This window comes from Penicillium brevicompactum (genome assembly GCF_028827555.1).
Source record: "Penicillium brevicompactum strain IBT 35665 chromosome Unknown utg000006l_segment0_segment0, whole genome shotgun sequence".
NCBI classification, from domain to species: Eukaryota; Fungi; Ascomycota; class Eurotiomycetes; order Eurotiales; family Aspergillaceae; genus Penicillium; species Penicillium brevicompactum.
The window spans coordinates 709,778-734,786 of record NW_026623209.1 but is presented as its reverse complement, the minus strand read 5'-3'; the positions used below and the strand labels follow the sequence as shown (position 1 = coordinate 734,786).

The 25,009-nt window shown below is 49.0% G+C and overlaps 11 protein-coding genes across 11 annotated transcripts; 5 read left to right on the top strand and 6 right to left on the bottom strand.

Annotated features, from left to right (window-relative positions):
• Window positions 1–892: 892 nt before the first annotated feature.
• N7506_008470 (DNA topoisomerase 1) lies at window positions 893–3,983 on the bottom strand (the record flags this gene model as incomplete). Its single annotated transcript, XM_056957763.1, has 6 exons — window positions 893–1,027; window positions 1,080–1,529; window positions 1,590–1,832; window positions 1,886–3,391; window positions 3,477–3,706; window positions 3,929–3,983. The coding sequence occupies 6 exons, from the start codon at window positions 3,981–3,983 to the stop codon at window positions 893–895; spliced, it is 2,619 nt and encodes an 872-aa protein (XP_056807153.1).
• Window positions 3,984–4,658: 675 nt separating this feature from the next.
• N7506_008469 (F1F0 ATP synthase subunit gamma) lies at window positions 4,659–5,792 on the top strand (the record flags this gene model as incomplete). The annotated part of the gene is made up of 4 exons (XM_056957762.1): window positions 4,659–4,714; window positions 4,851–5,425; window positions 5,480–5,648; window positions 5,699–5,792. 4 exons carry the CDS (start codon window positions 4,659–4,661, stop codon window positions 5,790–5,792), a joined length of 894 nt encoding a protein of 297 aa, XP_056807152.1.
• A 574-nt stretch (window positions 5,793–6,366) lies between these two features.
• Window positions 6,367–7,987, top strand: N7506_008468 (uncharacterized protein; the record flags this gene model as incomplete). Its single annotated transcript, XM_056957761.1, has 3 exons — window positions 6,367–6,525; window positions 6,594–6,736; window positions 6,784–7,987. 3 exons carry the CDS (start codon window positions 6,367–6,369, stop codon window positions 7,985–7,987), a joined length of 1,506 nt encoding a protein of 501 aa, XP_056807151.1.
• A 444-nt stretch (window positions 7,988–8,431) lies between these two features.
• N7506_008467 (F-box protein) lies at window positions 8,432–9,913 on the top strand (the record flags this gene model as incomplete). Its single annotated transcript, XM_056957760.1, has 1 exon — window positions 8,432–9,913. One exon carries the CDS (start codon window positions 8,432–8,434, stop codon window positions 9,911–9,913), a length of 1,482 nt encoding a protein of 493 aa, XP_056807150.1.
• Window positions 9,914–10,399: 486 nt separating this feature from the next.
• On the bottom strand, window positions 10,400–12,191 carry N7506_008466 (cytochrome P450; the record flags this gene model as incomplete). Its single annotated transcript, XM_056957759.1, has 4 exons — window positions 10,400–11,106; window positions 11,162–11,618; window positions 11,650–11,999; window positions 12,059–12,191. 4 exons carry the CDS (start codon window positions 12,189–12,191, stop codon window positions 10,400–10,402), a joined length of 1,647 nt encoding a protein of 548 aa, XP_056807149.1.
• A 732-nt stretch (window positions 12,192–12,923) lies between these two features.
• N7506_008465 (uncharacterized protein) lies at window positions 12,924–14,387 on the bottom strand (the record flags this gene model as incomplete). Its single annotated transcript, XM_056957758.1, has 1 exon — window positions 12,924–14,387. The coding sequence occupies one exon, from the start codon at window positions 14,385–14,387 to the stop codon at window positions 12,924–12,926; it is 1,464 nt and encodes a 487-aa protein (XP_056807148.1).
• A 597-nt stretch (window positions 14,388–14,984) lies between these two features.
• On the top strand, window positions 14,985–16,923 carry N7506_008464 (uncharacterized protein; the record flags this gene model as incomplete). The annotated part of the gene is made up of 3 exons (XM_056957757.1): window positions 14,985–15,069; window positions 15,128–15,763; window positions 15,821–16,923. 3 exons carry the CDS (start codon window positions 14,985–14,987, stop codon window positions 16,921–16,923), a joined length of 1,824 nt encoding a protein of 607 aa, XP_056807147.1.
• A 330-nt stretch (window positions 16,924–17,253) lies between these two features.
• Window positions 17,254–19,443, top strand: N7506_008463 (fungal specific transcription factor domain-containing protein; the record flags this gene model as incomplete). Its single annotated transcript, XM_056957756.1, has 7 exons — window positions 17,254–17,312; window positions 17,341–17,618; window positions 17,672–17,985; window positions 18,042–18,122; window positions 18,181–18,788; window positions 18,841–19,023; window positions 19,074–19,443. 7 exons carry the CDS (start codon window positions 17,254–17,256, stop codon window positions 19,441–19,443), a joined length of 1,893 nt encoding a protein of 630 aa, XP_056807146.1.
• A 460-nt stretch (window positions 19,444–19,903) lies between these two features.
• N7506_008462 (uncharacterized protein) lies at window positions 19,904–21,682 on the bottom strand (the record flags this gene model as incomplete). Its single annotated transcript, XM_056957755.1, has 4 exons — window positions 19,904–20,940; window positions 20,995–21,230; window positions 21,348–21,435; window positions 21,496–21,682. 4 exons carry the CDS (start codon window positions 21,680–21,682, stop codon window positions 19,904–19,906), a joined length of 1,548 nt encoding a protein of 515 aa, XP_056807145.1.
• A 69-nt stretch (window positions 21,683–21,751) lies between these two features.
• Window positions 21,752–22,387, bottom strand: N7506_008461 (uncharacterized protein; the record flags this gene model as incomplete). The annotated part of the gene is made up of 1 exon (XM_056957754.1): window positions 21,752–22,387. One exon carries the CDS (start codon window positions 22,385–22,387, stop codon window positions 21,752–21,754), a length of 636 nt encoding a protein of 211 aa, XP_056807144.1.
• Window positions 22,388–23,634: 1,247 nt separating this feature from the next.
• N7506_008460 (uncharacterized protein) lies at window positions 23,635–24,581 on the bottom strand (the record flags this gene model as incomplete). Its single annotated transcript, XM_056957753.1, has 2 exons — window positions 23,635–24,172; window positions 24,244–24,581. 2 exons carry the CDS (start codon window positions 24,579–24,581, stop codon window positions 23,635–23,637), a joined length of 876 nt encoding a protein of 291 aa, XP_056807143.1.
• Window positions 24,582–25,009: the final 428 nt, after the last annotated feature.

Genomic DNA, 25,009 nt, shown 5'->3' with positions numbered 1-25,009 from the left:
ATTCTGAGACTTATCTGACTGATTGAACCAGTCCGACGATGCCAGGCATGGATTGTGATTGTACTGTAATTGAGAACTCCTTTTCTTTGTGGGAATTCCTAATGCCCAGGTGCATATGTGTTTTCTTCTCCAGTTGCATGGTTCTGCATTAGCATTTTGAGCTCTGCTTTCTTTCTGATCGCCATCTATTCAAAATCTTGAAACCTATCTCAATTGATATTTGAACATTTCGGATCAAGCATGACCCCAGCGACTTCCCTTCTGTGTTACTACCATAGGCAGTAATGAAGATGAGTCCCACTTGATATGCATTATGCATAGAAGATGCACGGATGGCTATGTCGTGCAGGTCCCACAAAGGAAATACCCACTACTTCGTACTTTGTATTGAGTAACCTGAGAAATGTTGAAATACCTGCACATTGTTGGCTTGACTCTAACCCTGGAAGTCGACAAATATCCTATGTACTAGATAATATATTGAAGAAGACCACTGAAATGGGAAGATATAGCGAAGTGATGGAATGTATTGCTACCTGCAAGCTAATTTCTAACCCATGACTGAAGAGACAGAGGGCAGCAGGGACGAAGTGTGCAAATGTGCCCGACTGCCGCGCATGGTATGCATCTAATCAAGCCAACCAAGCGAAATGCAAAGGAGTCGTGTTTTTTTTTTGGGTGCTTTCTCTCGTGTTCTTCTTTTCCATAATATACCTCCCACCTGCGTCAATCGTATCGTACCCACGACCACCACTTATGCGGGCTCCATGAGCTACACCCCCTTAAACGAACAAAACAAAAGCTGTCCCATCTCGATGAGAGACCGCAGCTAAAACCGAAATAATGTACGAAGAAAGTAAAGCAATCGAAAAGGTGTGAAACGGCTGATGATCTAGAACTCCCAGTCCTCCTCGACGGACTTGATGGCCCATTCGAACTTCTCGCGCAGGGCCTTGGAGAAGAACTTCTCGATGGGAACGTCAAACTTCTTGCTGAAGACGACGGTGAGACGGGGGTCGATATAATTCTGCAGAGAACGTTAGATGATGGTAAATGATGGTTTGAGAAGTAGAACTCACAATCTTGGAGGTGCCCAGAGCGACTTCCTTGTTGTCTTCCTTGTCTTGAGCCTGGACAGACATAGTCTCAACACGCTGGTCGATCTTTTGGATCTGCCCATCGAGCTTCTCGACTGTCGCGCCTCGGGCCTCCGCCTCGACCTTGCCCGTCTTGTTTTCCTTCTTGAACTTCTTCTCAAGGTCCGTGACGGCGCTGAGGCGCTCTTCGAGTTCAGAAGCCTTCATCTCCTTTTCGCCATCGGCAACCCGCTTCTCATTGTCCTTCTCGAACTTCTTGTTGATCTTGGTTCGTTGCTCTTCGACCAGGAAGGCCTGGTGCTCATTGATCCAATCCTGATCAAGATCCTCATCGATTTCGAAGAAAGCAGCACCTCGCTTCTTTTTCAAGGTTGGATCCAAGTCTAGCATCATTTGCTTCAGACGCCATTTCTGGTAGCGGAGTCCCTTGATCTGTTGGAAAGAGTTTAATTAGCGATTTCACAGCAGCCATGATGATTTGGTAAAACTTACACGTTCTCCCATCTTCTCCATGGCATTGGCGTGACCAGCAGTGACCGTGCGCTTGTGGTTACACAGAATGGCAACCTTGCGGTTGGCATCGTTATATGCCTTGACCTTCTCGGCGACGGTACCACCAGCTCCATTCATCTCCTTGAGCACAGATCCCATGGTGTAGGAAGCGTTGTAGGTACGGAACACCTTGGCGGTAAGACCCGGCATGTAGTTGGCCAGATGCTTGTTAAGCGCAGAAGTCTTTGTGTTGTTAGTTATGCGTATAGCAATGGGGCCAGTGTAGGGTAACATACTGTAAGTCGATCGAAGATCTCATCACCATTCTTCTTGGGCGCCTTCTTGAAGATCTTCAAGTTCTTGAAAACCTGCAGATCGACCTGTACCTCATCGTAGAACCGGATACTATCCTTACCCAAGAAATCGAAGACGACAGTATTAGGTGGCTTGAGGGTGACGTTCTCGTACTTCAGTGAGCAACAACCGACGGTTTCTGCCTCATCTTCACCTTTCTCGTTACCAGCACGCAGAGCAAACTGATCGATAAGGTAGACTGCGGTGGCCTTCTGTCGCTCCACCATCATGTCGTGCTTCAAGTTCTTCTGGTAATCCTTTCGGATCTTCTCGATGTGCTTCTTGAGTTCACGAGCTTTTTCAAACTTCTTGAAGTCACTCTGGCCCTTGACATCGGAGTTGGCGGCCAGCATGACGTACTTATAGTTTCCGTTGATGTTCTCTTGCCACATAGCAAGCCATGTACCCTCTTGGTCATGCTTGACCTCCTTCCAGCGGTGGCCCTCAGGAGGCGGGGGCACATTGGCATCTTTTCCGATGTTGATGGTGATCTGCTCAGGTTGCACACGCGTCTTTACACGGCCGGTCTTGGGGTGTTCACCTCGTCCGCGGAACAAAGAGGGAGGCTCGACGCGGAAGTTGCCAACCTTTTGCTTGCGGCCGTCCCAAATACAGTATTGGAACGGCTCTTCCACCTTATCCTTCTCGGCCTTCGCGGCCTTCTTCTCCGCAGGTGTCAAGTTTCGCTTCTCTGCACGCTGGGCATCGTAGAAGTCGAAGATAGCCTGGAAGTCGCATTTCGCAAACTCCTTGATATCAATTTTGTTGCCCTTGGGGTCTTTCGCGCCACCACTCTTCTTGATGATATCCTTGAAGTCACCAAAGAAGTTCTTTTGGAAAACAGGGTTTTCCACGTTGTGGGTTGAGTTGAGCATGGTTCCAAAGAAACTGGCAACCTCTTCGGCCTCGGGCTCGAGGCTGACAGGAATCCCATCGTACTTCATCTTGACGTTCTTCGGCAACAATTCGTATTCGGGTGGGAAGACAACACCGGCGTGTTCCAATGTTGTCCACTTGATAGTGCCATCACCCTTGCTTTGATCTTCCCACCAGCGATACTCGTCTTCCTCATCTTCTTTGTCCTCGGCATCCTGGCTTTCGGCCTTGACTGGCTTGGCCTTAGCCTTCTTTGCGGACGCAGGTTCGGCCTTAACCTTCTTGGCGGCAGCGCTGCTGGCAGCAGACTCTTTCTTGACGCCGTTAGTTGCCTTTTTAGCTGCTGCAGGCTTGGTCTGCTTAGCAGCTGGTTTGCGCGCATCTTTTTCGGCTATTTTCTCGATCTTCAGCTTCTGCGCAGTAAGCTTCCGCTCAATGGGAACATCTGAATCGGATTCTTCCCCAATGGCAGTCTCAGAAGCTTTGGGAAGTTTGCGTCCATTGCGTGCCAGGGGCACATCGTCGTCGGTCTCTGGGTCTTCATGCTTAACGGAAGTCCGTCGCCGTTTACTCTGCCAAATGATTAGACGTCGTAACTAAGGGGGCTGTTGATACCGCAGTGGGAGAAACAAGCCCCAGCCGGTGTGGAAAGCGTACCAGAGGCTCCTCTTCTTCACTGCTCTCCTCCTCTGCGTAAGACTTCTTTTCTCCGATGCTAGCCCGGGACTTGCGCTTACTGGCGCCAAGCGCACCGTCTTCCGCGTCCTCCATCTTCACGTCCTTGTCCTCCACGGGGCCAAAGCGGATAGATACCCCGGGGTCAACATGACCGTTGGTGTCGGCAGGGCTGGAATTGGCCATTTGGGAATCAGTTGACTTGGGAGTAGCTAAAGGTGTAGGAGATCAAAGGTTAGCAAGATGATTGAACTTGGGTCCGAGATTGGGTGAAAGTGACGTCAAGGCGCAAGCAGAGAACTGAGGACTTGGATATAGCAAAAGGAAGTCCATGTAGGGCATTAAGACATCGAAGAAAGCGAGAAGTGCACATCGCATCTCTGCGACATAGTATAGAGTTGTGTAGTGACAGCCGAATCACCCGAGGAACTCACCTTTACCACGCCCATTGGTGCGCGCGAGGGGAATGTCATCCTCGGAGGAGCTCATGTTTATGTTTGGTGGTCTAGTGAACGGAATGCGAGGGTAAAATGAGACGAATCGAGGTTTTGCTAAAGGCGAGGGCCCTCTTGCGCCTAGTCGGACAAATCGAGCCGCTTGATAGATGGCTGAGGTGAAGGAAATCCTGACCAATGAGCACTGACAGTACAGTTAAAACATTTGCTGCATCAATGATGCAGGTAGAGAGGGGTGTTGCGGGTGGGATAAGAATAGAAATGTGAGATGAGAATGAAAAGAGAAAACAGAGGAATAAGTTAGAGAGGAATGGGGACTGGAGGAAAAGGCGCCTTGAGGCCGTGGTGCCTCAGGCAGAAAGCTGTAAATAAAGGGTGCCTGAGGCCAGCAATGGAGAGCTCAGCTAATTGAGTCAGTGGCTGAGGAATGTTTTTCCCGCAGTGGCCTGAACTGGCCTGAACTGGCTTGAGCCGTTCCGATTCTGCCCGGCGCGACCGCTCAGTCCGCAGCTCCCAGATTGCGCCGGAAGTCGGAATCGGTCACCGTAGACCCATACCACTTTCGGTTTAGCGGCGTGCCGGGACAGAGCCAGGAGTTCTCAACTTCGCACTTCCCGACCAGCGAGGCATCTGCGTCTAACCTTCGTCACTCCTCTCCACCGCAGTCACTACCTGCAAACCTACCTTTCTCCCTCCAACACCTCACACAATGTTCTCCCGTGCTGTCCGCCCGGCTCTTCGGGCTGGTGGTGCCGCCGCCGCTCGGTAAGTCTTCATCCGACACCTCGTGCAGTTCCCTTCCACCCGACGTACCCCGACGCAGCATCAACATCACCAAACCTGGAAGCTATGCTCAATGGGCACAGAGACGTGAATCGCAATTGCTGACATGGAACTTAAGCCCTGCCCCCGCCAATGCCGCCGGTTTCGCAACTCTCCGTGAGATCGAGGGTCGTCTCAAGTCCATTAAGAACATCGAGAAGATCACCAACACCATGAAGATTGTTGCTTCTACCCGTCTCACCCGCGCTCAGAAGGCCATGGACGACTCCCGCGTCTACGGTAAGACCTCCAACACCGTTTTCGAGCAGGCCGAGACCAAGCCTCTTGAGGACAAGAAGACTCTTCTGGTTATTGCCAGTTCTGACAAGGGTCTTTGCGGTGGTATTCACTCCGGTCTGAGCAAGGCCGCTCGCCGCTACTTGGCCGAGAACCCCAACGTCGACATCGCCATTCTCGGTGAGAAGGCCAAGGCTCAGCTTTCCCGTGCCGCCCCCGAGAACATCGTTCTGAGCTTCGCCAACGTCTGCAAGGACATCCCCACCTTCGCCGACGCCCAGGCTATCGCCGACCAGATTGCTCTCCTTCCCGAGGACTACGCCAGCGTTCGCATTATCTACAACTCTTTCGTTAACGCCCAGTCCTACGAGCCCGTCTCCATTGAGGCCTACTCCGAGGAGGCTATCACCCAGTCCGGTCAGTTTTGATCCAATACATACCCGCTGAATCCCGCACTGACGTCGTATCTAGCCAACATCTCTTCTTACGAGGTTGACGACGAGGCTCTGTCCAGCCTCCGCGAGTACGCCCTTGCCAACAACCTCTTCTGGGCCATGGCCGAGGGTCACGCTTGTGAGATTTCCGCTCGCCGCAACGCCATGGAGAACGCCTCCAAGAACGCTGGTGAGATGATCAACAAGTATGTGATGTCTCTTTTCCTTACTATGCATGATTCTAACAGTGCCCCAGGTTCCAGATCTTGTACAACCGTCAGCGCCAGGCCGCTATTACCGGTGAACTTGTTGAGATTATCACTGGTGCTACCGCCAGTGCGGACATGTAGAAGCTTTCTTCTACGGGACGAAGTCGCCTCTAGTGTAGACTTGTTCATATTTAGATCGACCTTCAGCTTGTGTAAAATCAGAGTCAATCCATTTTCAATTTCTTATGTATCCCCTTCTCTCGTAGCACTGATTTCATCTTGTGCAGGTCTTTGATACTTCACTACCACAGTGTTGAAAGGAAAACTTAGTCGTGTTTACTCACGCACCTTTGATGGGGGAAGTTCTTTTCATTTCCTACTTTGACTCTGATCTCTCGTCTTTGTCCTCCGCCTGGTGCTCCCCGGCTGCTCACACTGCAATTGTTATTCACACCTGAACTTCTTCGCTCTCGTCTTGCTGCTCTTGCGTCTTAATTAGTTGATCTTGCTTCCGGCGTCCACACCTTCGAATTGACCGTTTGTGAGTAAGTATATGGGCCCTCTATCACAACAGTCGCAACTGCCTGATCAAGATTAACCTTTCTCGTCTCCGTCATTTCTCTTTCAAATTCCCTTTATACCACCGTCACTTTGGCTCTTCATTATTAACTCGGATTTTGCTTTGACAGCCGCACCAAGGTGACGCTTGGCAAACATGCCGCCAACTAACGTGACGGTCGACTCATACACCATCTTGGGCATTGCCCGAGATGCTGACATCAAAGAAATCAATGCTGCGTACAAGCGTCTTGCCTTGAAATTCCACCCCGACAAGGCTGGAACTGGGGATGCGACAAACGCCCGATTCCAAAAGGTAGGCCATTGACACCTCAAAACACTGGCCATGCTGGATGCATTTCACTAACAATGATTTGGGTATAGGTTCAATATGCGGTTGAGCTTCTTCGTGATCCCTCGCGCCGTGCTCAGCTCGACAGGATCTTGGATATCAAGGGAAAACGGCGGTGGGCCGGGCACGCCCCCGGTGACTGGCCAGCTCCTGCAACTGACGCCGATGCTGGACGGTCATCAAAGAGAGGATGTCGTGGGACGAACTCTGGTCAACGTGAAGGGGGGCAGAAAATGCATTCCATGACCATTTCCCTACCAATCGACCGCCGAAGCGAGACTTCAAGAAGGACTCTCACGGGGTTTTTGACCAGCTGCCGAAGCGGAACAGATATCACAGATCAAATGACTTTGGATTTTCATCTGGATCCAGTCGCTACATGTACAGTTTCGGAAACAGTGTGCATATGGACCCGGATTCCGAGGAGTCCAAAGCCAGCAAAGCGAGATTTCGAGCCGAGAACGCCCAATGGCAACGGGAATGGGACGGAATTGACCTGGAAGTGGAGAGAGCACGAGCCGAGGCTCGTAAGCAGGCTATGCGACATCGAGTGGTCCGTGACATGGAAGAACAATTGGAGAAAGAAAGAGCGGAGGCCAAGAAACATACGCCTCATGTTGCCCCCTTTGACCAAGCCATTTACAATGCGGTCAATGGACTCAGGTCTCCTCCCGGGGTCTGGGGTCGTACTCAAGGCCCAACCTACTATTCTGGATACAATTCGATGGATTGGAACAACCTGAGCACCATCAATAATATTATGTACCAGGAGCCCAAGAGCACCAAGCCTACTGGCACAGAAAAGGACCCCATCCAGCTCGAGGATCCATTCGAGGCTCCATCCAGCCCCGCACCGTCTGTTAGCGACGTCTTAACACAGAGTTCTCCGATCAGCAGCAGCTCAGCTCGAAGCTTCTGCGCCAGCAATCGTCCCGCCAGTATCATTGCAAGCGAGTCCCCAACACGCCCTTGCTCGGTCAACTCTGGCTCGGGTGACCACTCTCCACTGGGTGAGCAATTGGATCCCTCTTCTCCTGCTGCTCAATTGATCAATACCTACCTGGCTAGCTATGAGTCGAGCTTGAGACCGTTGATACCTCATTTCAAGCAGAAGCTTGCTGACCCATTGGGACGCTATACAGTCAATGATCTAGCTACTGAGCTCCAGGGTGTGGTGCTTGAGAGTTACTCGGCCTGGTTGGAAGACATCCGCGTCTCAATGAGTTTTGGGACTCACGCAACAGCTCGGAAGAGCCCTGAAGCTTGTTCTCATCTGGGCGGCTGGTACAAGGAATATGGCCAAGCCCAATGTGTAACATGCCAGTTTTGGTCGCCTCTCTTTATTCTTACCTGCCGTGGATGTGGTCTGAAGGGCTGTATCCGTTGTAAGTTCAACGGCGATGCTTTCGTGCTCAAGAAGCATTGATTGCAGGGACGAAGTATTCAGTTTGCTTTTTGATTTCATTGCCTTTACTGCGCTACCTTGCTCATGTCCTTAGGTAAACACCTGAGTATTTAGTTGAATAAAGCATTGCACGTTCTTTTGATTGGTCTTTTGTGTGGCTCTTTGAGTATAAGTCTTTCAAAGTAGCCATTAGAAAGCTTTAATCCAGATTGGGCTCACCTGGATAATCTTAGGTTAGAGGAAGATGAGGGATTTTTGTCTCAGAATAATAACCCAGAGTGCTTTGAACTAATGTAGCAGTGGATCCAGTGTCCAGAAAATTCTCTTGTACAAGTAGTGAAATCAAGTAAGAAGTGCGTGGGATGTCCATTTTGTCGCGTGGGTCGCAAGAGGACGCCGCAGGAAGTCCCTTCCTATAAAGATCCCGCAGTTCCCCCATATCCGTTTGTACCCCCACGCTCAGCAATGTCAAAACCCCAAAGCCATGATTTTGCATATCTACCCAGTGATATCTTCTGGATGATACTGGGGTATTTGGGAACTACCGATATTGTCCGATCTCGTCGCGTTTCCCGCGCTTGGAATGCGGCCCTTAGCAACCCAGCCATGCTGGCCCCGATCTTGAAACGAGAGTTTCCATGGACGACAGAAGCCAAACAATTGAGCAAAAGCTCTGACTCTCAATGTCATGCTTCAGCTCTGGAGATGTTTGATCAGGTTGCTTCGCGATACTTTCACCTTGAGCAAGCAAAGCCCCGCTCTATCCAGAAATACCAACTCTGCGATGCCTTTGGCAGTACCAAGGAGCATGAATGGTATCAGGTAAAACCATGGGATACGCATTCAAGCCATAACATGGGAGTCATTGGCAAGATATGCTCCGAAGCTTTATGGACCGTCGAAGACCGTTTGGTAGTCTATCCGAGCGCTCAGCATCGATGCCTTGTGCTGATGGATTTGGAAACGGACCGGCAGTTTATGGTACCGTTCATCATCTCTGGCAAGGCTGTTCGCCGCGTTCGTCTGGCAAAACGTTTACTTGTAGTTGAGTGGGCGGAGTCGAAGGCTTTCCACTGGCTGAATGAAAGTGATGGTGTCCACCGGCATTTTGCGTCGTCGTTCGATATCTCCCAAGGTGCGAATGATGGCTGGAATATCATTCCCCGAAACGAGTGGAAAATAATGTTTTTGGGTCACCCGCTGAGCGAGCGTGATCGCTTCTTCTCTTCCCACAACAACACACACTACGTGATCTATACCTGGCAACCTAACCGGAGCCTCTACACAGCAGACGATGATGCGCCCATTGAATCCATGTTCGTCTGGGATATCTCCAGCCAGTCATCTTATCGGCCATCATCGGATCCATCGGGACGATTGAGAGATGATGCACCAGACGGCTCACCTCACATCGTTTCACGATTCAGCTTCCGCGACTTGGAATTCTTCGGCATCCGCCAACGAGGCTGTCCCAGTATGCAGAGATTGAGAGTCACGGATGATTCACAAGAAATTGAGATTACAGAAAGCAGAGTCCCCTCTTCGGGATATTCTGAGACCATGTTGCTCCCTGAGTTGATCTCGACAAGCATCCCTGTAAACGGACATGGGCCTCATTGGCGCCGGAAATTCCCTGGTGTGCTGCCTCCTTACCGGGGAAACTGCGGTCTAAATGCGGAACCAATAAAATGCGATGGCATGACGATTGATCAATGGTTTCCAATCACTTATCATATCACCGACAACGGTGCAGTCGACTTCCGTCTTACCTTCGATTTCACTGGGTATCATGGCACCGACAATTTGACTATCAAGACTCCTCGCTCCACTTTTACGGATGGCAAAAGCATGGATTTCATTAACAGGGGGAAGGTTGCCGGCTGTGAGAGATATATTGTAGGGGAGAATCGCAATCGACAACTGGTCATCTACCACTTTGATAGATGAACAATGAATCCAAGGTTTCTCGTCGCAGCTCCCGAGATCTATCCATTGAAACAATCATAACCTTGGAAATTGGTGTGCAGCTCTGGAGGTGCACAATGCCCAAGTGGGTTCCAAGGCCCCAAGCTTCATCTTGCGGTCTACGCGACAAAATAGACACCCAACGCACTTCTCAGTCGACTTCAATATAAAAGCTTGGAAGTTTTCTGGACACCGGATTCATCTACTGCTACATACGCAGGTCTGCAGCGGCCAATGCCAATCACAGTATTTCAGATACCATTGACCCTGACTGCTACTAGCCCTGGAGGTATACAGCTGCGTAGTATGTACAAATAAGGGATGTGTCACCATTAAATTTCTCAATATGGTACCTAATTTACTACAAGTCAAAAATTTGGAAAAATACAATGGTTTCAGGAAAGGACAATGTTCCGTTGCGGGATGATTGATATGCACTATCATACCAAGGTCCATGGAGGGGCACCGTTACAAGTGCGCCTGCTCCAAGGATTCTGTTGTCGGAGGCCACTTGACTCTCCTCTCTGCTCTCACATAGAGGTTGTTGGGCCGAATCAACTGGAACATGGGGTCATATTCAATCGGCCCATCGCCCTCACGAATGAACTTATACCGATAGATCAGCTTCGGAAGAAACACTTTGATCTCCTGCAAAGCAAAGTTGAAACCAATGCACATGCGTGGACCCATTGCAAATGGGACATACGCTGCCTTGTGTCTGTTTTTGACTTCCTCTGTATCCCAGCGGTCTGGGGTAAATTTGTGAGGATTGTCCCACAGATCAGGGTTGTTATGAATGTGATGCAATGCAGGGAGAACAACAGAGTCCTTGGGGATTTTGTAACCCCCAGGCAGTACGAGATCCACTCTGGCGGTTCGCGCTGGTTGGAAACTTGGGTTGTGACGACGCTGCATCTCTTTGATGTACTTGTCGAGGAAACTCAGACGATCGGTGACATCAGCTGTAATCTCCGTGTTCTCATCAATACCATTGTCAACCAGCTCTTGTAGAAGTCTTTCTTGCATTCCGGGATATGTCACGAGTCCGTAGATCAACCAGGATAGCAGGGAGCTTGTAGTTGTAAAGCCAGCACCGGTTGCTACAAGTAGAGCCCAAATCAAGCTCTCTTTAGGAAGCTTTTCTCCTTTGTTGTCGGTGGCACGAATTGCGTAGTCTTTGCTGTGTTAGTGACTTGACAATCGGGAATATATCCTATGATATTTACTTACCAACCATATTAGAGGCTTTGAGTGCTGCATCCTGGAGTGGAAGGTCCTCCACGCCGCCGCTCTCAGCTTCCTTGATAGATTTACCTATAAGCTCCTCAATTCGGGCTTTGATATTCCTGAGTCGCTGTGGATCACCAAATGGTAGTCGACCGTACCAATCTCCCTTCGATGAAACCTTCTTGTTGAGAGAAAGAAGTTCAGCAATGAGATGCACTATTTCGTGAAGCTGAGCGTCTGAAGAGACGAAGTGCTCAAAATCCATGCCAAGTGTAAGCTTGCCAACAGCTTGAGAACCGAGCTTCAACATGTATTGATAAACGTTCCATGCTTCGCCTTGCTTGTCAAGGGCATCGAAAACCTCAAAGGAATCTTCCACTGTCTTCTGCATCATAGGCGCGTAGTGACGGACCGCCTTGGGACCAAGAGCTGGTGGTAGAAACTTATGCGCAACTCTCCACTCGGGGGGTGTCGGTGTCTCCCAAGAAAACACCAGCAGCCTGTTGTTTCAGAGGATAAAGCGGATGAGCCTCATTGATCTCCTTAGTGAAGAAGTCAGACTCGGAAAAACAGATTGCTGCAAGTGTAGGATCATTGGTATGGTATGTGGTGCGCCCGAGGTTCGTCGTCTTGATGAGAGGTCCGTATTGTTCGAAGAGGCGTTGGTGATTGCCAAGGTGATCCGGATATACCTCGAAGAAATTTCCGACGAAAGGTAGACCCTTCGGACCTGGAGCATCGCGAATTGCGTGCCCGTCAATACTGATTGCGACTGGCGTGGTCGCCGAAGTGATCTCCGAAACCTCGCCGAGCTCATGGTCTTCAGCTTGGAAACCGATGCCTAAAAGTGATCAGTAAAGATAAAGTCTTGGAGAAATCAAAGCCATGCTTTCGACTTACCATTTGGCTCAACAATTGCAAAGTGGGCTGCGATCAAGTGTTTGAGATCTTCCAGGCCACTCGTTGGGTCAACATCAATATTCCTAGCGGAGGACACGTCCTCACCAAGGAGAAAAAATAGCTTCGCGGGCATTTTTGTATGACTTTGGTGTCACTGAGTAAACAGATGGCAGAGATATTACCTGGACCATTTATATCAATCCAATAGTTTCACCCTGATAAAAATTCCCATTCGGTGATTGCATAGTTCGGGATGCCGGTTCCTCGGAGGGTGGATCTAGCTCAATTCCGATTGGTGCGGTATCATATCTGACACTACCTCGGAAAGTCGCAGACGGGAAGTTTTCAACAAATAAGATGAGACGAAGTTCCGAGGTAGAATTTGGCTCCACTCTGTCTGTATCCACAAAGTGAGTTTAAAGCTGGTAGTGAAGTGGGTCCACCAGCAAATCCTTGTTATTGTGCGGAGCATGACTTCCGTTGGTGTGTTCTTTCAGCGGAGGGACATTGGCAAATCAGCATGTATTACAAATGGAAGGGACCTGAAACGTACTTCAGAGCTCAAGGCGATTACTCTCCATGGCCAGTATTTAATGTGTACCATAGTCCAAGCGGCAATCTATTCTATGGTTGAACTTGGTACTTAGGCACCCAGCATACCCAATGAAGCACGTCAAAAAGGTGCGAGACATGTAGACCTTGTTTATGCCTGGAGTAAGAAATAGGTGAGAATTTAGTTAGACATGTCTATTAGGGACTAAGTTCTTCAATATTCTATCTCGAGGGGGAGTCTAGAGATTGACGACAGCTTGAGTTCTAAAATTACAAAGGTGATCGAGCGAAATAGTAAATCAACAGGTGCATCTCAAAAGCAGAAAATCTGATCTGACATCTTCGCCACAGCCCCTGGAGCCTCAAAGCCTGCGGCAATTAAGCTCTTCTTTGAGGCATTAACCATGCCTGGTGGTCCACAGAGCATGATCTTGGTGTCGGGCGCAGAAGGAGGAAGTCTCGAAGCCATGACTTCAGATGTGACATATCCCTTGCCATAGGCCCAGCCTTCAGAGGGATGATCAAGCATGTACCAGAGTTTGAAGTTCTGGGGATAAGCTCGAGCGAAAGTCTCTAGCTCGCGACGAAGCAGGATATCTTCCTCAGATCTGTTGGCATATATCAAGCTGATCTCGGTAGTATCTCGATCGTCCTCACAAATAGCCCGAATCAGTTGATACATTGGTGTAATTCCAGTTCCACCGGCGATCATGCCTATTTTCTTGCAAAGACCGCTGTGATATTTCATTCCACCCTTCGGTCCTCGGAATTCCACGTGGTCGCCGACTTCAAGTGAAGCAAGATATTGTCCAGTGAGAAGGCCATCGGGGTAGCATTTGATGACTAGTTCTAGTCTTCCAGTATCGAGATTGTTTGATGTCGGAGTATAAGACCTCGAAACACTGGCACCGTTTATCGTGGCTTTGATAGCTACGTGTTGACCGATGGGGAGTCCAATCACGTCCCGCGAAGCGGGAAGTTGGAAGACAAAGCGGAAGACGTTCGAAGACAATTGATCCTTCTTGACAAGCGGCAGCCGTTTGTAGGTTTTAGGCTCAAGGAACCCCTTTGTGAGGTGTGGGCTTTGCTTCTTCACGGATGAAGCTTTGATATGCGGACGATACTTGGTGAACCCGGACTCGATCTTGGTGAAGCTCGATAGTTTGCTTGCAATGGATCCACCAACAACTGCACATGCCAGAGTGGCAGCAGCAAATCCACTCGAAAATCCACCGCGGAGGAATTCAGGGTATGGCACATGAACGCCGGTAACTCCCCAGGATGTGAAAAAGGTTGCGGCAAAGTCACTGAGGGCCCGATGGTTCTTGGTAGAGACGTAAACTAACGTCGTGGCAGTGAGGGCGGAGGCAGTTGCCTTCAGAGCTCGCGCGGCTGATGATGTTTCTTTTGGCGAGGTTGCGACGGAAGTGCTTTGTTGTATGACACGGACGGCCTTGGGTTGGACGAATTGCTGCGCATCCTTCACAGTCCCGACCAAGTATGTCCCGAGAATCTCATTTGCATCCTCCGAGTGTCCAACATCTTCATAAGCGGCCGTGGCATCTTCGCCAGCAACGTCCATCAACACATCTGCGCCACCGGGATGGTCTCGCACATAGTTTGTGATATCGTAGACTGGACATCCATGGGTGTTAGCAAGACCTCCCACATACCAGAGGAATGGAGTTTTACCTTTTCCATGAATGATGACGAATAAATTTCCCTTGGTATTATGAGTTGCCACTTCGCTCACGCTGAACTCTTTCAGAGAAGTCATTTTGGCGTGAAAGCTGCGAATACCACGGTGAGGAATTTTGCCGCGTCACCTGTCAAGGACAAATACCTTTTTATACTGAGAAGGAAGTTGATAATCCTTCCTGATGTTTCAATGAAATTGTTTGACCAATCAGCAATGAAGGCTTTCTCATGTCAATGCTTTCCGAGGTAGTCTACCTCGGCTTCGCTGCTCCGCAACAAACTGGACAATCCCACAAGCAGGAAGCAAGGACAACGTCACGCGTCTTGACAGCCCAGACCCAGACTATCGTCAAGTGGAACCATTATCCCTTATCCCTGCTGGGCTCGGGATCTTTTCCCCGTTTCACGGCCCGAATGGAGCACACTCCGAGGTATCGATGACGCGGGTCGCGATCTTCTTTGCCGGGTTACTCAACGGCAAAGCCGGCTACCACCAAACTGAGCTTGATTTCTGGTTCCAGCTTCAGTGGAGTGTTTTCCGAGGATGGACGGCATGGCAATGACAGTCATGGAACATAAAAGGGTGTGACTGCAACTAGATAAATCTGCACTCTCTGACATTACCAATACAGAATTTCATCGGAATTTACTCATATCGAGACATTTCTTGTTCAATATGAAGCAGACTTGGCAGCCTCCACGAGAATATCGCAGTCGACCAGTGACCATCCTCGGTGCTGGCGTACTTGGCCGTCGACTAGGTACGTTTTCCATCTGACACCTCATTCTGCTCCATCTCTGACCACTTTTCTCAATCAGGTTGCATTTGGGCATCTGCCGGCTACAGCGTTCGACTTCGGGATCCTAGTGAGCAGCAACGAGCGGACGCCATTGCATACATCCAACAGAATGTGCAGTCATACAGCACGAAGACCGGATGTGCTCCAGGGTCCTTTGAGGCATTCGAAGATATGAAAGAGGCTGTTGCAGATGCATGGCTTATCATCGAAGCGGTTCCTGAGAAGATAGAGTTGAAGATCGCCACCTTTTCTGAATTGGAGACCACTGCGCCGGAAGATTGCATTTTGGCTTCCAATTCATCATCCTACAAGACCTCCGAGATGATCAGCAAGGTCACAGAGAAGACCAAGAAGCGTGTCCTGAACATGCATTATTACATGCCGCCTCAATGTATGATCGTTGAGCTCATGACAGATGGGCACACTTCTCCTGAAATATTCCCTTTCATGGTTGAAAGGTCCCAAGAAGCGGCTACAGTACCCTTTGTTGCGAGGAAGGAATCAACTGGATTTATCTTCAATCGACTTTGGGCTGCCGTCAAGCGAGAGATCTTGACTATCATTTCTGAGGGTGTTTCAGTTCCTGAAGAGATCGATGACATGTGGCGCGAAATGTTTATTAAGGGAGAGACTCTTCCTTGTCGAATGATGGATAGTAAGTTCCTTTCTCCAAACCCTGCCATGAATGGCTTATCTGACTTAATGATTGAAGACATTGGGCTAGACACTGTTGCCTTTATCGAGAGCCACTATGTGAAAGAGCGCGGACTATCCGCCGAGAAAACAGTCGACTTCCTGAAAACCCACTACCTGGATCAAGGCAAACTAGGAAACAAATGCTCTCTGGGTGGTCTCTACTCTCTAGATGACAAACCAACTGCCAAAGACCTGTCAAGAGAGCCCGAAATCTTGGTGCTGGATGTAGGGCTCTCTGCTTCTACGCCCAACACATCTGCGGGGCAGATCCTTAAGGTTACTTCTGACGGAAAGTCCTATGAAGCAATTCTGAAAAACCAAGCTCTGCCTGATGGGTTAGCTGTGGACCGGGCTTCCGGCCGCATGGTCTGGACTTGCATGGGAGTTCCTGGAAAGCCTGATGGGGCTGTGTACTCTGCCAAGCTTGATGGGTCCGATATTATGACACTGGTTGCTCCAGGCGTTGTGAATACCCCGAAGCAACTCGCTCTCGACCACCAGGCGCAGAAAGTGTATTTCAGCGATCGCGAGGGTTGTCGTGTCTACCGGTGTTCTCTCGATGGCTCTGATCTCGAGATTTTGGTCGACAACAATTCAAAAGATCAGGACTCGCAAGAGAATGTGAGTAACTGGTGTGTGGGAGTTGCTGTTAGCCCTGCACTGGGAAAGTTCTATTGGACCCAGAAAGGGCCGCCCAAAGGAGGTAAAGGCCGCATCTTCTGCGCCGATATCGCAATGCCCAAGAGCCAGTCAGTGGATCTGCACAACAAAACCCGGTGCATTTTGAGCGACCTCCCTGAGCCAATTGACCTTGAAGTTGATGAGGAGACACGCACTCTCTATTGGACTGATCGTGGTGAAATTCCTTGGGGTAATTCGCTAAACAAGACCAGCCTGGATGAAGCCGGTCTCCCTTTGTCGGCGGGTTCCTCGGGTACACATGAGATTCTCACCAGGGGTTTAAATGAAGCTATCGGGTTGAAGCTAGATGTACCCAACTCGCATATCTACCTCACTGATTTGGGCGGATCAATCTACCGGTGCGATTTGGATGGCAGCAACAAGCGGAAACTTTTCGCTGAGGATTATCGGGCTTTTACGGGAATTGCTCTCTTGTGAAATTTGTGAACATAAGACTTATGTATTTTGTTTAGAATTGAATTGGACTTGTCAAAGTGATATTTGCATAAGAAATTTGCTAAAGGTGTGTACCTAGCGCCTTGTAGCCACCGGAAACCTCGGCAAGGAATGACGTAGGCTTACCTCGGCTTTTTCTTTTGTATTTGTCTCTCGGCATCCCGACCAACATCGCCAATAGAAGTGAGAACAGAAGACCTCCGATGTCAACGCGTCGCTATAGATCAGCTGCTGCCTGTCAAAATTGCAGACAGCGCAAAGTCCGTTGCAGCGTGACAGTAACCGGCATTCCATGCATAGGCTGTACACAAGATGGCCGGGAATGTCAACTTACGCCAGCCAAAGCTCAAACGTGAGGATATACCATACCAGTGCGCGATCGACACTAAAAATTTCTAGAATTCGTGAGCGACAGGCTCGTCGGGCTGCATCTGCAGTCAGCAGCCCAGTTAATACACACTCCGCAGGGGTGAGCGCTCAGCCCTTAAATCCAGTTGATGGGTTTTTGGAAGCTCCTCCAGCCCAGCAAAATGGTTGGGGTGATTCAAATGGCCCAAGAAGTGCATCTCATCCCCCGGAGTACCCTCAAGCTCGTGCTGAAGAGCGGACCGGCGTGGAGATTGCCACCAAAGCCCTCGGGAGAAACAACAAAATTGGCCAAGCGCCATTCTACACTGGTTTGTACTCTTTTTGCATGGCTTGTCTATCAAGGCTTACTATTTTCAAACAGGTGATTCGCCAGGGTTTGGTAGTGTCTTTGATATATGCTCATCTCCGCGTCAGCCCATCCAGCGGCACATTTTACTCACATCCAAGACCTCAACATATTTATCGAATGAGGATAAGGAGTATCTGCAGTACAAAGGTGTTTTCAATTTGCCGCAAAAAAGTACTTGCAATGAGCTTCTACGGGCATACTTTCACCATGTCCACCCCCTTACGCCAGTGGTGGACGCTACCACGCTACCGCATCTATATCCAACTGGTGAAAATCAAAAGCATAATCTGCTGCTGATATGGAGTATCTTCTTCGTCGCTGCAAATGTGAAGCTAATGCATTGTTTGCCAGAGTTGCGGTTCTCTGCTAACACAATTGATAGTATGTCTCAGCCGATACTTGGAAACTGGAGGGTTTCTCCTCCAGAAAAGATATGAAAGATTCAATGTACTCTCGTGCTAAGGTGAACCTTGGAAGAATGTCAAGATCAGTTTCGTTCCCCGCTAACAAATACCTCATAGTGCTTGCATTACATCGGAGGAGAAACAGACCACACCGTACTTTTACAATCAGCGCTACTCTTGGGCTTCTACCACTCCGAGGCTGATACCCACACACAACCATGGTACTGGCTTGGGGTGGCAATCAGTCTATGTCAGTCAATCGGATTGCATCGATGCTCGAGCGCAGTATGCGCTACCTCGCCCATTCCAGAGCAGCAGCAACGTCTGTGGCGTCGTCTTTGGTGGACCTGTGTCTTCAGAGACCGATGGCTCAGTCTTACTATGGGGCGCCCACTGAGAATTAATATGAATGACTGCAATACTATGATGCCATCTGCGGACGACATGTTGATTGACTTCATCGAGCTACCCGAATCCATGTCAACAGCATATATCCCAAAGGACCTACCACAATTGGCGAAGTATTGGGTCACAATGGTACAGCTAACTCAGCTTTTGGGAGAGACATTGACCTTGAGCTATCAACCATTTGGACCCAGTCCATCCCTACAGCAGGTTGAGAGTCTCGAGAGAGAAATCTTGCTTTTTCAACTCCCACAAAATCAAGATCATGCATCGAGCCCTTTTGCGACATTCTATCTGTATCACCTTCAGTTGCATTATCAGTGAGTTTGGCTTCGTTCAACGAAGGGAAATTGATTATCTAATATCGAAAAGAGCATTTCTGGTCACTTTCTACCGACCATTCATCACCAAGACACCTGAAGGACTCCCGGCGTCTGACCAAGGCTCGTGGCAGAGTCGAATTCGAAATTCAATTGACACTGCTGCTCTCCAAACCAACGCGGTTTTAGACAGCCTGGTCCGTGAAAAGCTGCTTGATTTCTCCGGTCCTATGACGTGAGTTTGGAATATTCTTTCAACAGGAACAAAACTGACAGTTGCACTAGACCACCACTATTAGTACCAGCAATGCATGTTCACCTTCTGAACTGCAAATCCACAGACCCTCTTTCTCGGCGTCTGGGACTTAACAAACTTGAGTTGTGCATGATGGTTCTGGAGCAGATGCAACATACGCACCCATCATCTTCACTGTTTCGAGGCATCTTTCTGGAAGCTATTCATTACATATTCCCTAGTTATGTGGCTCAATCAACAATACCGGAATTGGCCACATCTGAGAACCCACTCCGTCAAGATGCTGTGGTCGAAGATCCAATGGCTGGGATCACCATTGGCGAGGATGCTATCGATGCTCTGATGGATGAGGTGTCGATTTTCAATTTTTGGGAATCACTCAACAACATGCAATCATGACTCTCAGGAGAAGCCAAAGTCGATGCACCTCAATTCCCTAATTCAACTCTAGAAGCTCCACTAAACCTTAGGTTGTTCCAATCCAAATTCAATGTTGCGTGGCTGCCTAAGTACCGAGTTGACCAAACAGGGAGTCATTTCGAGACATCTCAAATGGGAATTCTGCCCTTAGCTATTGTGTAGCTTTGAAACACAGCACGACAATAGGGCTCAGAACCTATCAAGCGAAGCACATGAGCATCATGTAGCATCAATTTTATGCATGGCGGAGACAAGGAGGAAGAGAGGGAGGCTCTCGATCGACGACCATCTAGGAGCGCAGGGGCCCTGCAAAACAGGCAAACACCGCCGCCAACAGATCAGGCTCTTGAGAACCTTCCCGAGGACCGAGATGGGCTGACTCCTGAGCCAAAACGGGTGATGAATATCGGATGTCCCGATCAGTATGGGATTGCGACCCTCAGGTTTTCGCGCATAAGAATGTTGCACCCATATTCAGCTGGAATCTGATCTCTGATAGCGTTGACCACATCGCAATGATATGCTTGAAGCCTAGGTTTTCTAGTGGTTTCATTCGTTTTTTCAGCAGGAAAGTTCCTCCAGTCCAGCCATAGGCCCTTGTCAACCTTCGCCCAAAGCGACGAGCAATGGCGCATGGAAGCTTTCCCCGTGGGTGAGGCTCGTGAAACTGGATGTTTCTTTTGGGACCAATTTCCATGGGCCGGAATTGCCAAACGGAGCCGTAGATTTTCATTGCCGCAAATCCAGCGGAGACCATGGCATGGAGAAAATCATTCCATGCAATTTCGCCCGGGGAAGATGCTACCGCCGGGTTGTAAAAGATTGTGCGGAACAATTTCAATGCACGTGCATCAACGAAGAGCCTCAGCCGATTGCCGACAGAGTTTGCTTCTTGTGTGATTTCATGGGTTGTCCTTTCTTGAGCAGAACCGCGATTCCCGCGGGTCTTTATTTTTTCTTTTGGTCGTGCATCGTTCTGAGGCTCCAAAGTCTCAGAATGATATGATGAGATCGGTTCATAGCGATCATTATCATTAGATTCTTCTGCAAAGTGTGGAGCAAGATTTGCAAGTAGCGGATTGTCAATCTCACTCCACTCTTGGGTTCGTTGGAGCAGACGTGGCTGAGAGATAAAGCGATAAACAGCTGTGTCGCGTATGCCACCACCCTTCTCTATCAGAAGTTGGTCGATGACGGCCCAGAAGGCATCAAGGCTGCATTCAGCCTTACGAAGGGCGTCCACATTCTCCCTGGTACGTCGCTTGTGAATGGGGTACGTGAACTTCCCTCCCGTGGGTTCGCCGAGATCCGCAGCTCTGATTGCAACACTTCCCTCATGGAGTCCAACAAGCATGTTTTGCCATGCAAGATCTCGCTGTGAGAATTCGTTTTTGAATTTTTCCGCACGTTTGAAGGTCTCTGAGCTCCATGTTCGTGCCCATGGCTGGAACAATTCAAGCTGATTGGCGCATTGGGCTGTAATAAATAGGTCGCCAAGCACAGTATTCAGATAGGGCGAAATCAACTCACCAACGCGGTGTTCTGCTTGAAGTGATCGCTCCAGTTCATCAACCAAAACAGCCATGGTCGAAGGGAGTAATGTGACGCCCTCATCGAGCAAGCTGCGCAGCAGCCATATTAACTGCCCTTCAGACTTTTCAAATTTGATACCAGGCTTCAACCCAGTCACAACGGCAGCAGAGGATAGATCGGAAGGGATACCGCGACAGAAGAATTTTCGCAATGGTGGTGATGCAGGAGTTGTTCTTTTCAGCTTGATCAAAGGATCCCGTGTTGCCTGGTTGATATAATATCGGAATCGAAGCAATACATATTCATATTCTTCAGGTTAATCTTTAGAAGGCTCGATTTGGTCCTCATACATTTTTTGCAACTGAACAAGGTCTCCTGCCTGGTTGCTCAAATCGGAGAAGGTCTCGAGGTCCAGGTAAGCATCTCTGACGACCCTCACTATGACTCGTGACAACAGCCTTCCATGTTGATCAGCTTTGAGTAATGAATGACGGTTACCGGAAAGATCTTTCAAAGTCTCCGGAAGATGCTCACTGGCCTCGAGGAGTATCTTGGAGTAGTAGCCGGGATCCTCTCGCAAGGCCCAGAGGTGATCTTCGGCCGCAGATGCCCTCGCTGCAAGTAAACTATTCACCCTGGAGAGATCAAGCTTGGTCGGAGTACGATAAGGTGATTCCGTGACCATGCGCCAGTTGAGATGTGAGGTTCAGGTAAGATGGGAAAGGTGTCACTTGTCATAACAGATCTGGGGATATCACACAGGAGATCCAAGGATAATCGAACCAGGAATTCCAGAAGTCGCTCCTGGGTCTCTAATATGATCAAGCCATTGCCAACATGGTATTTCTTTCTGGTGCGTAACAACGCCACAGGCGTTGGATTCTTCCTTCACGCTCAGAACTCTTCCATACTCCCGGCTGTTTCCCAAAAGACCGCTCAGAATCATCACATATTTACCCACAAATACGGGAACGATGGCTTTTGTATTGAACCCATATTGCATTGCCCTGTCGTCGGCCGCTGCAAATAAGGAAGGCGGGTTGCGACCTCGGGAATTCAGGAGCAAGAGCATAGTCTTCGACTTCAAGAGGTCCTCTTGGTTAATGTATGGCCAAATGAAACTTTCACGGCTCGTTGTGCTTTGTATTCCACTACCCCCACCCTCCTTGCGAAATACCGTGATCTCGGGGCGGTGGGATGCCGGCATATCGGGCCAGGCAGAGAGCAAAACCTTTAGCCTTTGTACTCGAGTTCTCTTGATCCATCGTCTCTGGATAGTCCCTTCATGGCGGTCGAGAATCTTGCTCAAGGTGTCAAAACTGTTGAAGATGCTTTCCGACCTTGCAGCTGCCTCCTTGCGGACTTCACCGAGGGACTTGAATTCTGGCATTGATATGGTGCCAGGATGATCAATATTCAAGGAATTTATCAACGATCTTGTCTTCTCTATCTGGATGGAGTCAATTTCGTCATCGCTTGATCCATCCAGGCCACGAAAGCGGAAAACAACGCTGCTCTTGAGCTTCATCCAGGCATCAGTGCATATTGAATGATGGGTGTGAACAAGAAGAAATCAACGAAGATAAATCTCGCAAGATGCCGCACAAAGTTATGAGCAGTTAAATGAAAAAGAATGAAAAAAGATCAGATAGAGAGAGAAAGTAGAAATGTTGGATGTGAAAACAAACAACGAACTCGTCACGCGTTATCAACAACGAAGAAATGCCAACAGCCAAAGTCCTCTTCTGAATCCGAGCGCAGCATGGTGTTTGAGATAATATCACTGTTATGATTGGCCTCAAGCCAATTCAATGACTTTCTGGTATGCAAACCGCTGGGCTTCAGTCTGTCAGAGGGGTCGCAACCGGCCAGAGGCAGGAAGAGCACATGGCCCTAGGACCAGAAGCAGAGGAAAGAAGAAGCAACACAAATGTACTTTAACATGCATGCGCGTATGAAGCAGGAAGAGGACTTGAGAAGAGATGAGAGACAGAGAGACCTGTGGAGAGCTAAAGATTCCAAGGTTCAAGAGATGAGGCAAACCCTCCAGGGCTAAGGGGAAGGAAGGGAGCTCAGGTGAGTGTGACCTTCGCCCGTGGACTCCTCCACCACAAGTCCTATATTTATTCATCCTAATATATAATTTCGAAGGCTTAGGACCGAGATTCACTTGCAGCCTTGTATGTACCTGTGGACATGGTTCTGGAATTAACCGGGTGGTAAACCTGGAAAGATTACTATGTATATCTTTGGATGGAGGTCTGGGACCACCTGGGCATCATATAAAACAGGGCTTGAACATTTTGAAGCAATACGGGGGCCCGGGATTGAGCTAGATTTACAAGCTGAGCAAAGCATACCTAGTGTACACCGTGAGCCTTCAAACTGTATGCCATCATAAATGACGTTCACCTACAAATTAAGTAGGCTCGAACCAATCAGCCCTCGAGGTCTGTTCAAATCTCCAAGGTTGTCGGTGTCTCAGTGTTTGCGTTATCTATTTACACAGGGCCATGGCGACCAGGCTCTGGTTGTTACAAAGTTGGCATCGAGGCCGAATTTGGCATCAAAAATGTTCATTCATACACTATGACTGTTACACGTGTTCAAAAGTGAAAGCCAACAAAAACTGGCTACTCATGTTGAACCAGTGTAAAAGGCAAAACATTTCATCTCAATGCTCTCCCTGGGGGTTTCGTTGTTGTGGCTTGGATCGACAAAGGCAGAGTGCAGTACTGTCATACTGGATGCGACATCACTACTCAACTGGTTGAAAAGAAGAGGCTCATCCGGTTGCTGCACACTTAAATAATACCATGCATGTTTGTCGTTGAAGACCGGCATCCCAAATTCAAAGACTTGACCAGAAATGACCCTGCGGTCTGGAAAAATGTCTGAATCTGGATCAACTGACCTCCAGTCACACACCGCAAGAGGATCTCTCAGTATAGGTTTTATCGGCCTCCAAACGTTGATGACATCAAAGCGACAACCCATGAGCCGCTCAATCTCATCATCTGGTACTATGCCTTTTAAAACATGTCGACAGGAAGCATGTGTCATGTCGGTGTGAACGCCATGCGAAGGTGAGTTTAGGGTGCTCATTTTGTTTCCATTCCGGTTACCTTCAAACCTGGTACGAGTCAGGTACACAATAACTTCAGATGCACCGGTCCTATAAATTATGGTCAGAATGTGGATTGTAATGATAGGTATCACCTTTTCCGAAGCCAATATCACACGTACACTCGCTTGATCAGATCCTTTGTAGCGGGCTGAACAATTTTCTCAACTTGAGTCTGGTTCCTCCAATCTGTAACATCGTCCACTGGATGCTTGACATATTGAAACCCTTGAACTTTCAAGCTAAACTCGTCTTCTCTGCCGCGAAGATCCTTGATCACGACTTCTCTCACGTCTGTGATACCTTCGCGTTGAGCATTTCGTCTTTCAACTTCAGGGGCATCGGAAGTGATAGGCTGCAGTCCCTCCCGTCCAGGTGGTATCATGTAGTTTAGAGTTGTGAAAACATCGTGGCCATCGTGACATATAGGCCTGGGCTGAAGTTCGTGAAGTGCGGCCATGTTTGCAAAGGAAGGCTCGGAGCAGATAAAAGCCTGGGAGATTGTAACATGGGCTGGTAATGAAAGAATGTTTACTCCTTAGTTTTATAGGCAATGGGCAAAGCCCCCGTAGCGGGGCCGGAATCCAAAAAATGGGTCGCCGATGGGGAGGGGGTTCGGGTTCGGGTTCGTATTCGTATCTATAAATGCTTGAGTTTCAGACCTCCAGAGTCCACTCTGCCTTAGTGTTGGGACGGGTGATGGGTGGTCAGATGACGGCGTTGGACAGGACCAGCTCGCTTTCTCCCTCTCTCTCTCCCTCTCTCTCTCCCTCTCCCTCTCCCTCTTCCTTCCCACGTCCGTCATTGTTTCCACGGAGTTGAAATCTACTGCATCAGCAATTCCTGCTTCTTTCGTAGAATCTGCCTATGTTATCACTGATCACTTAC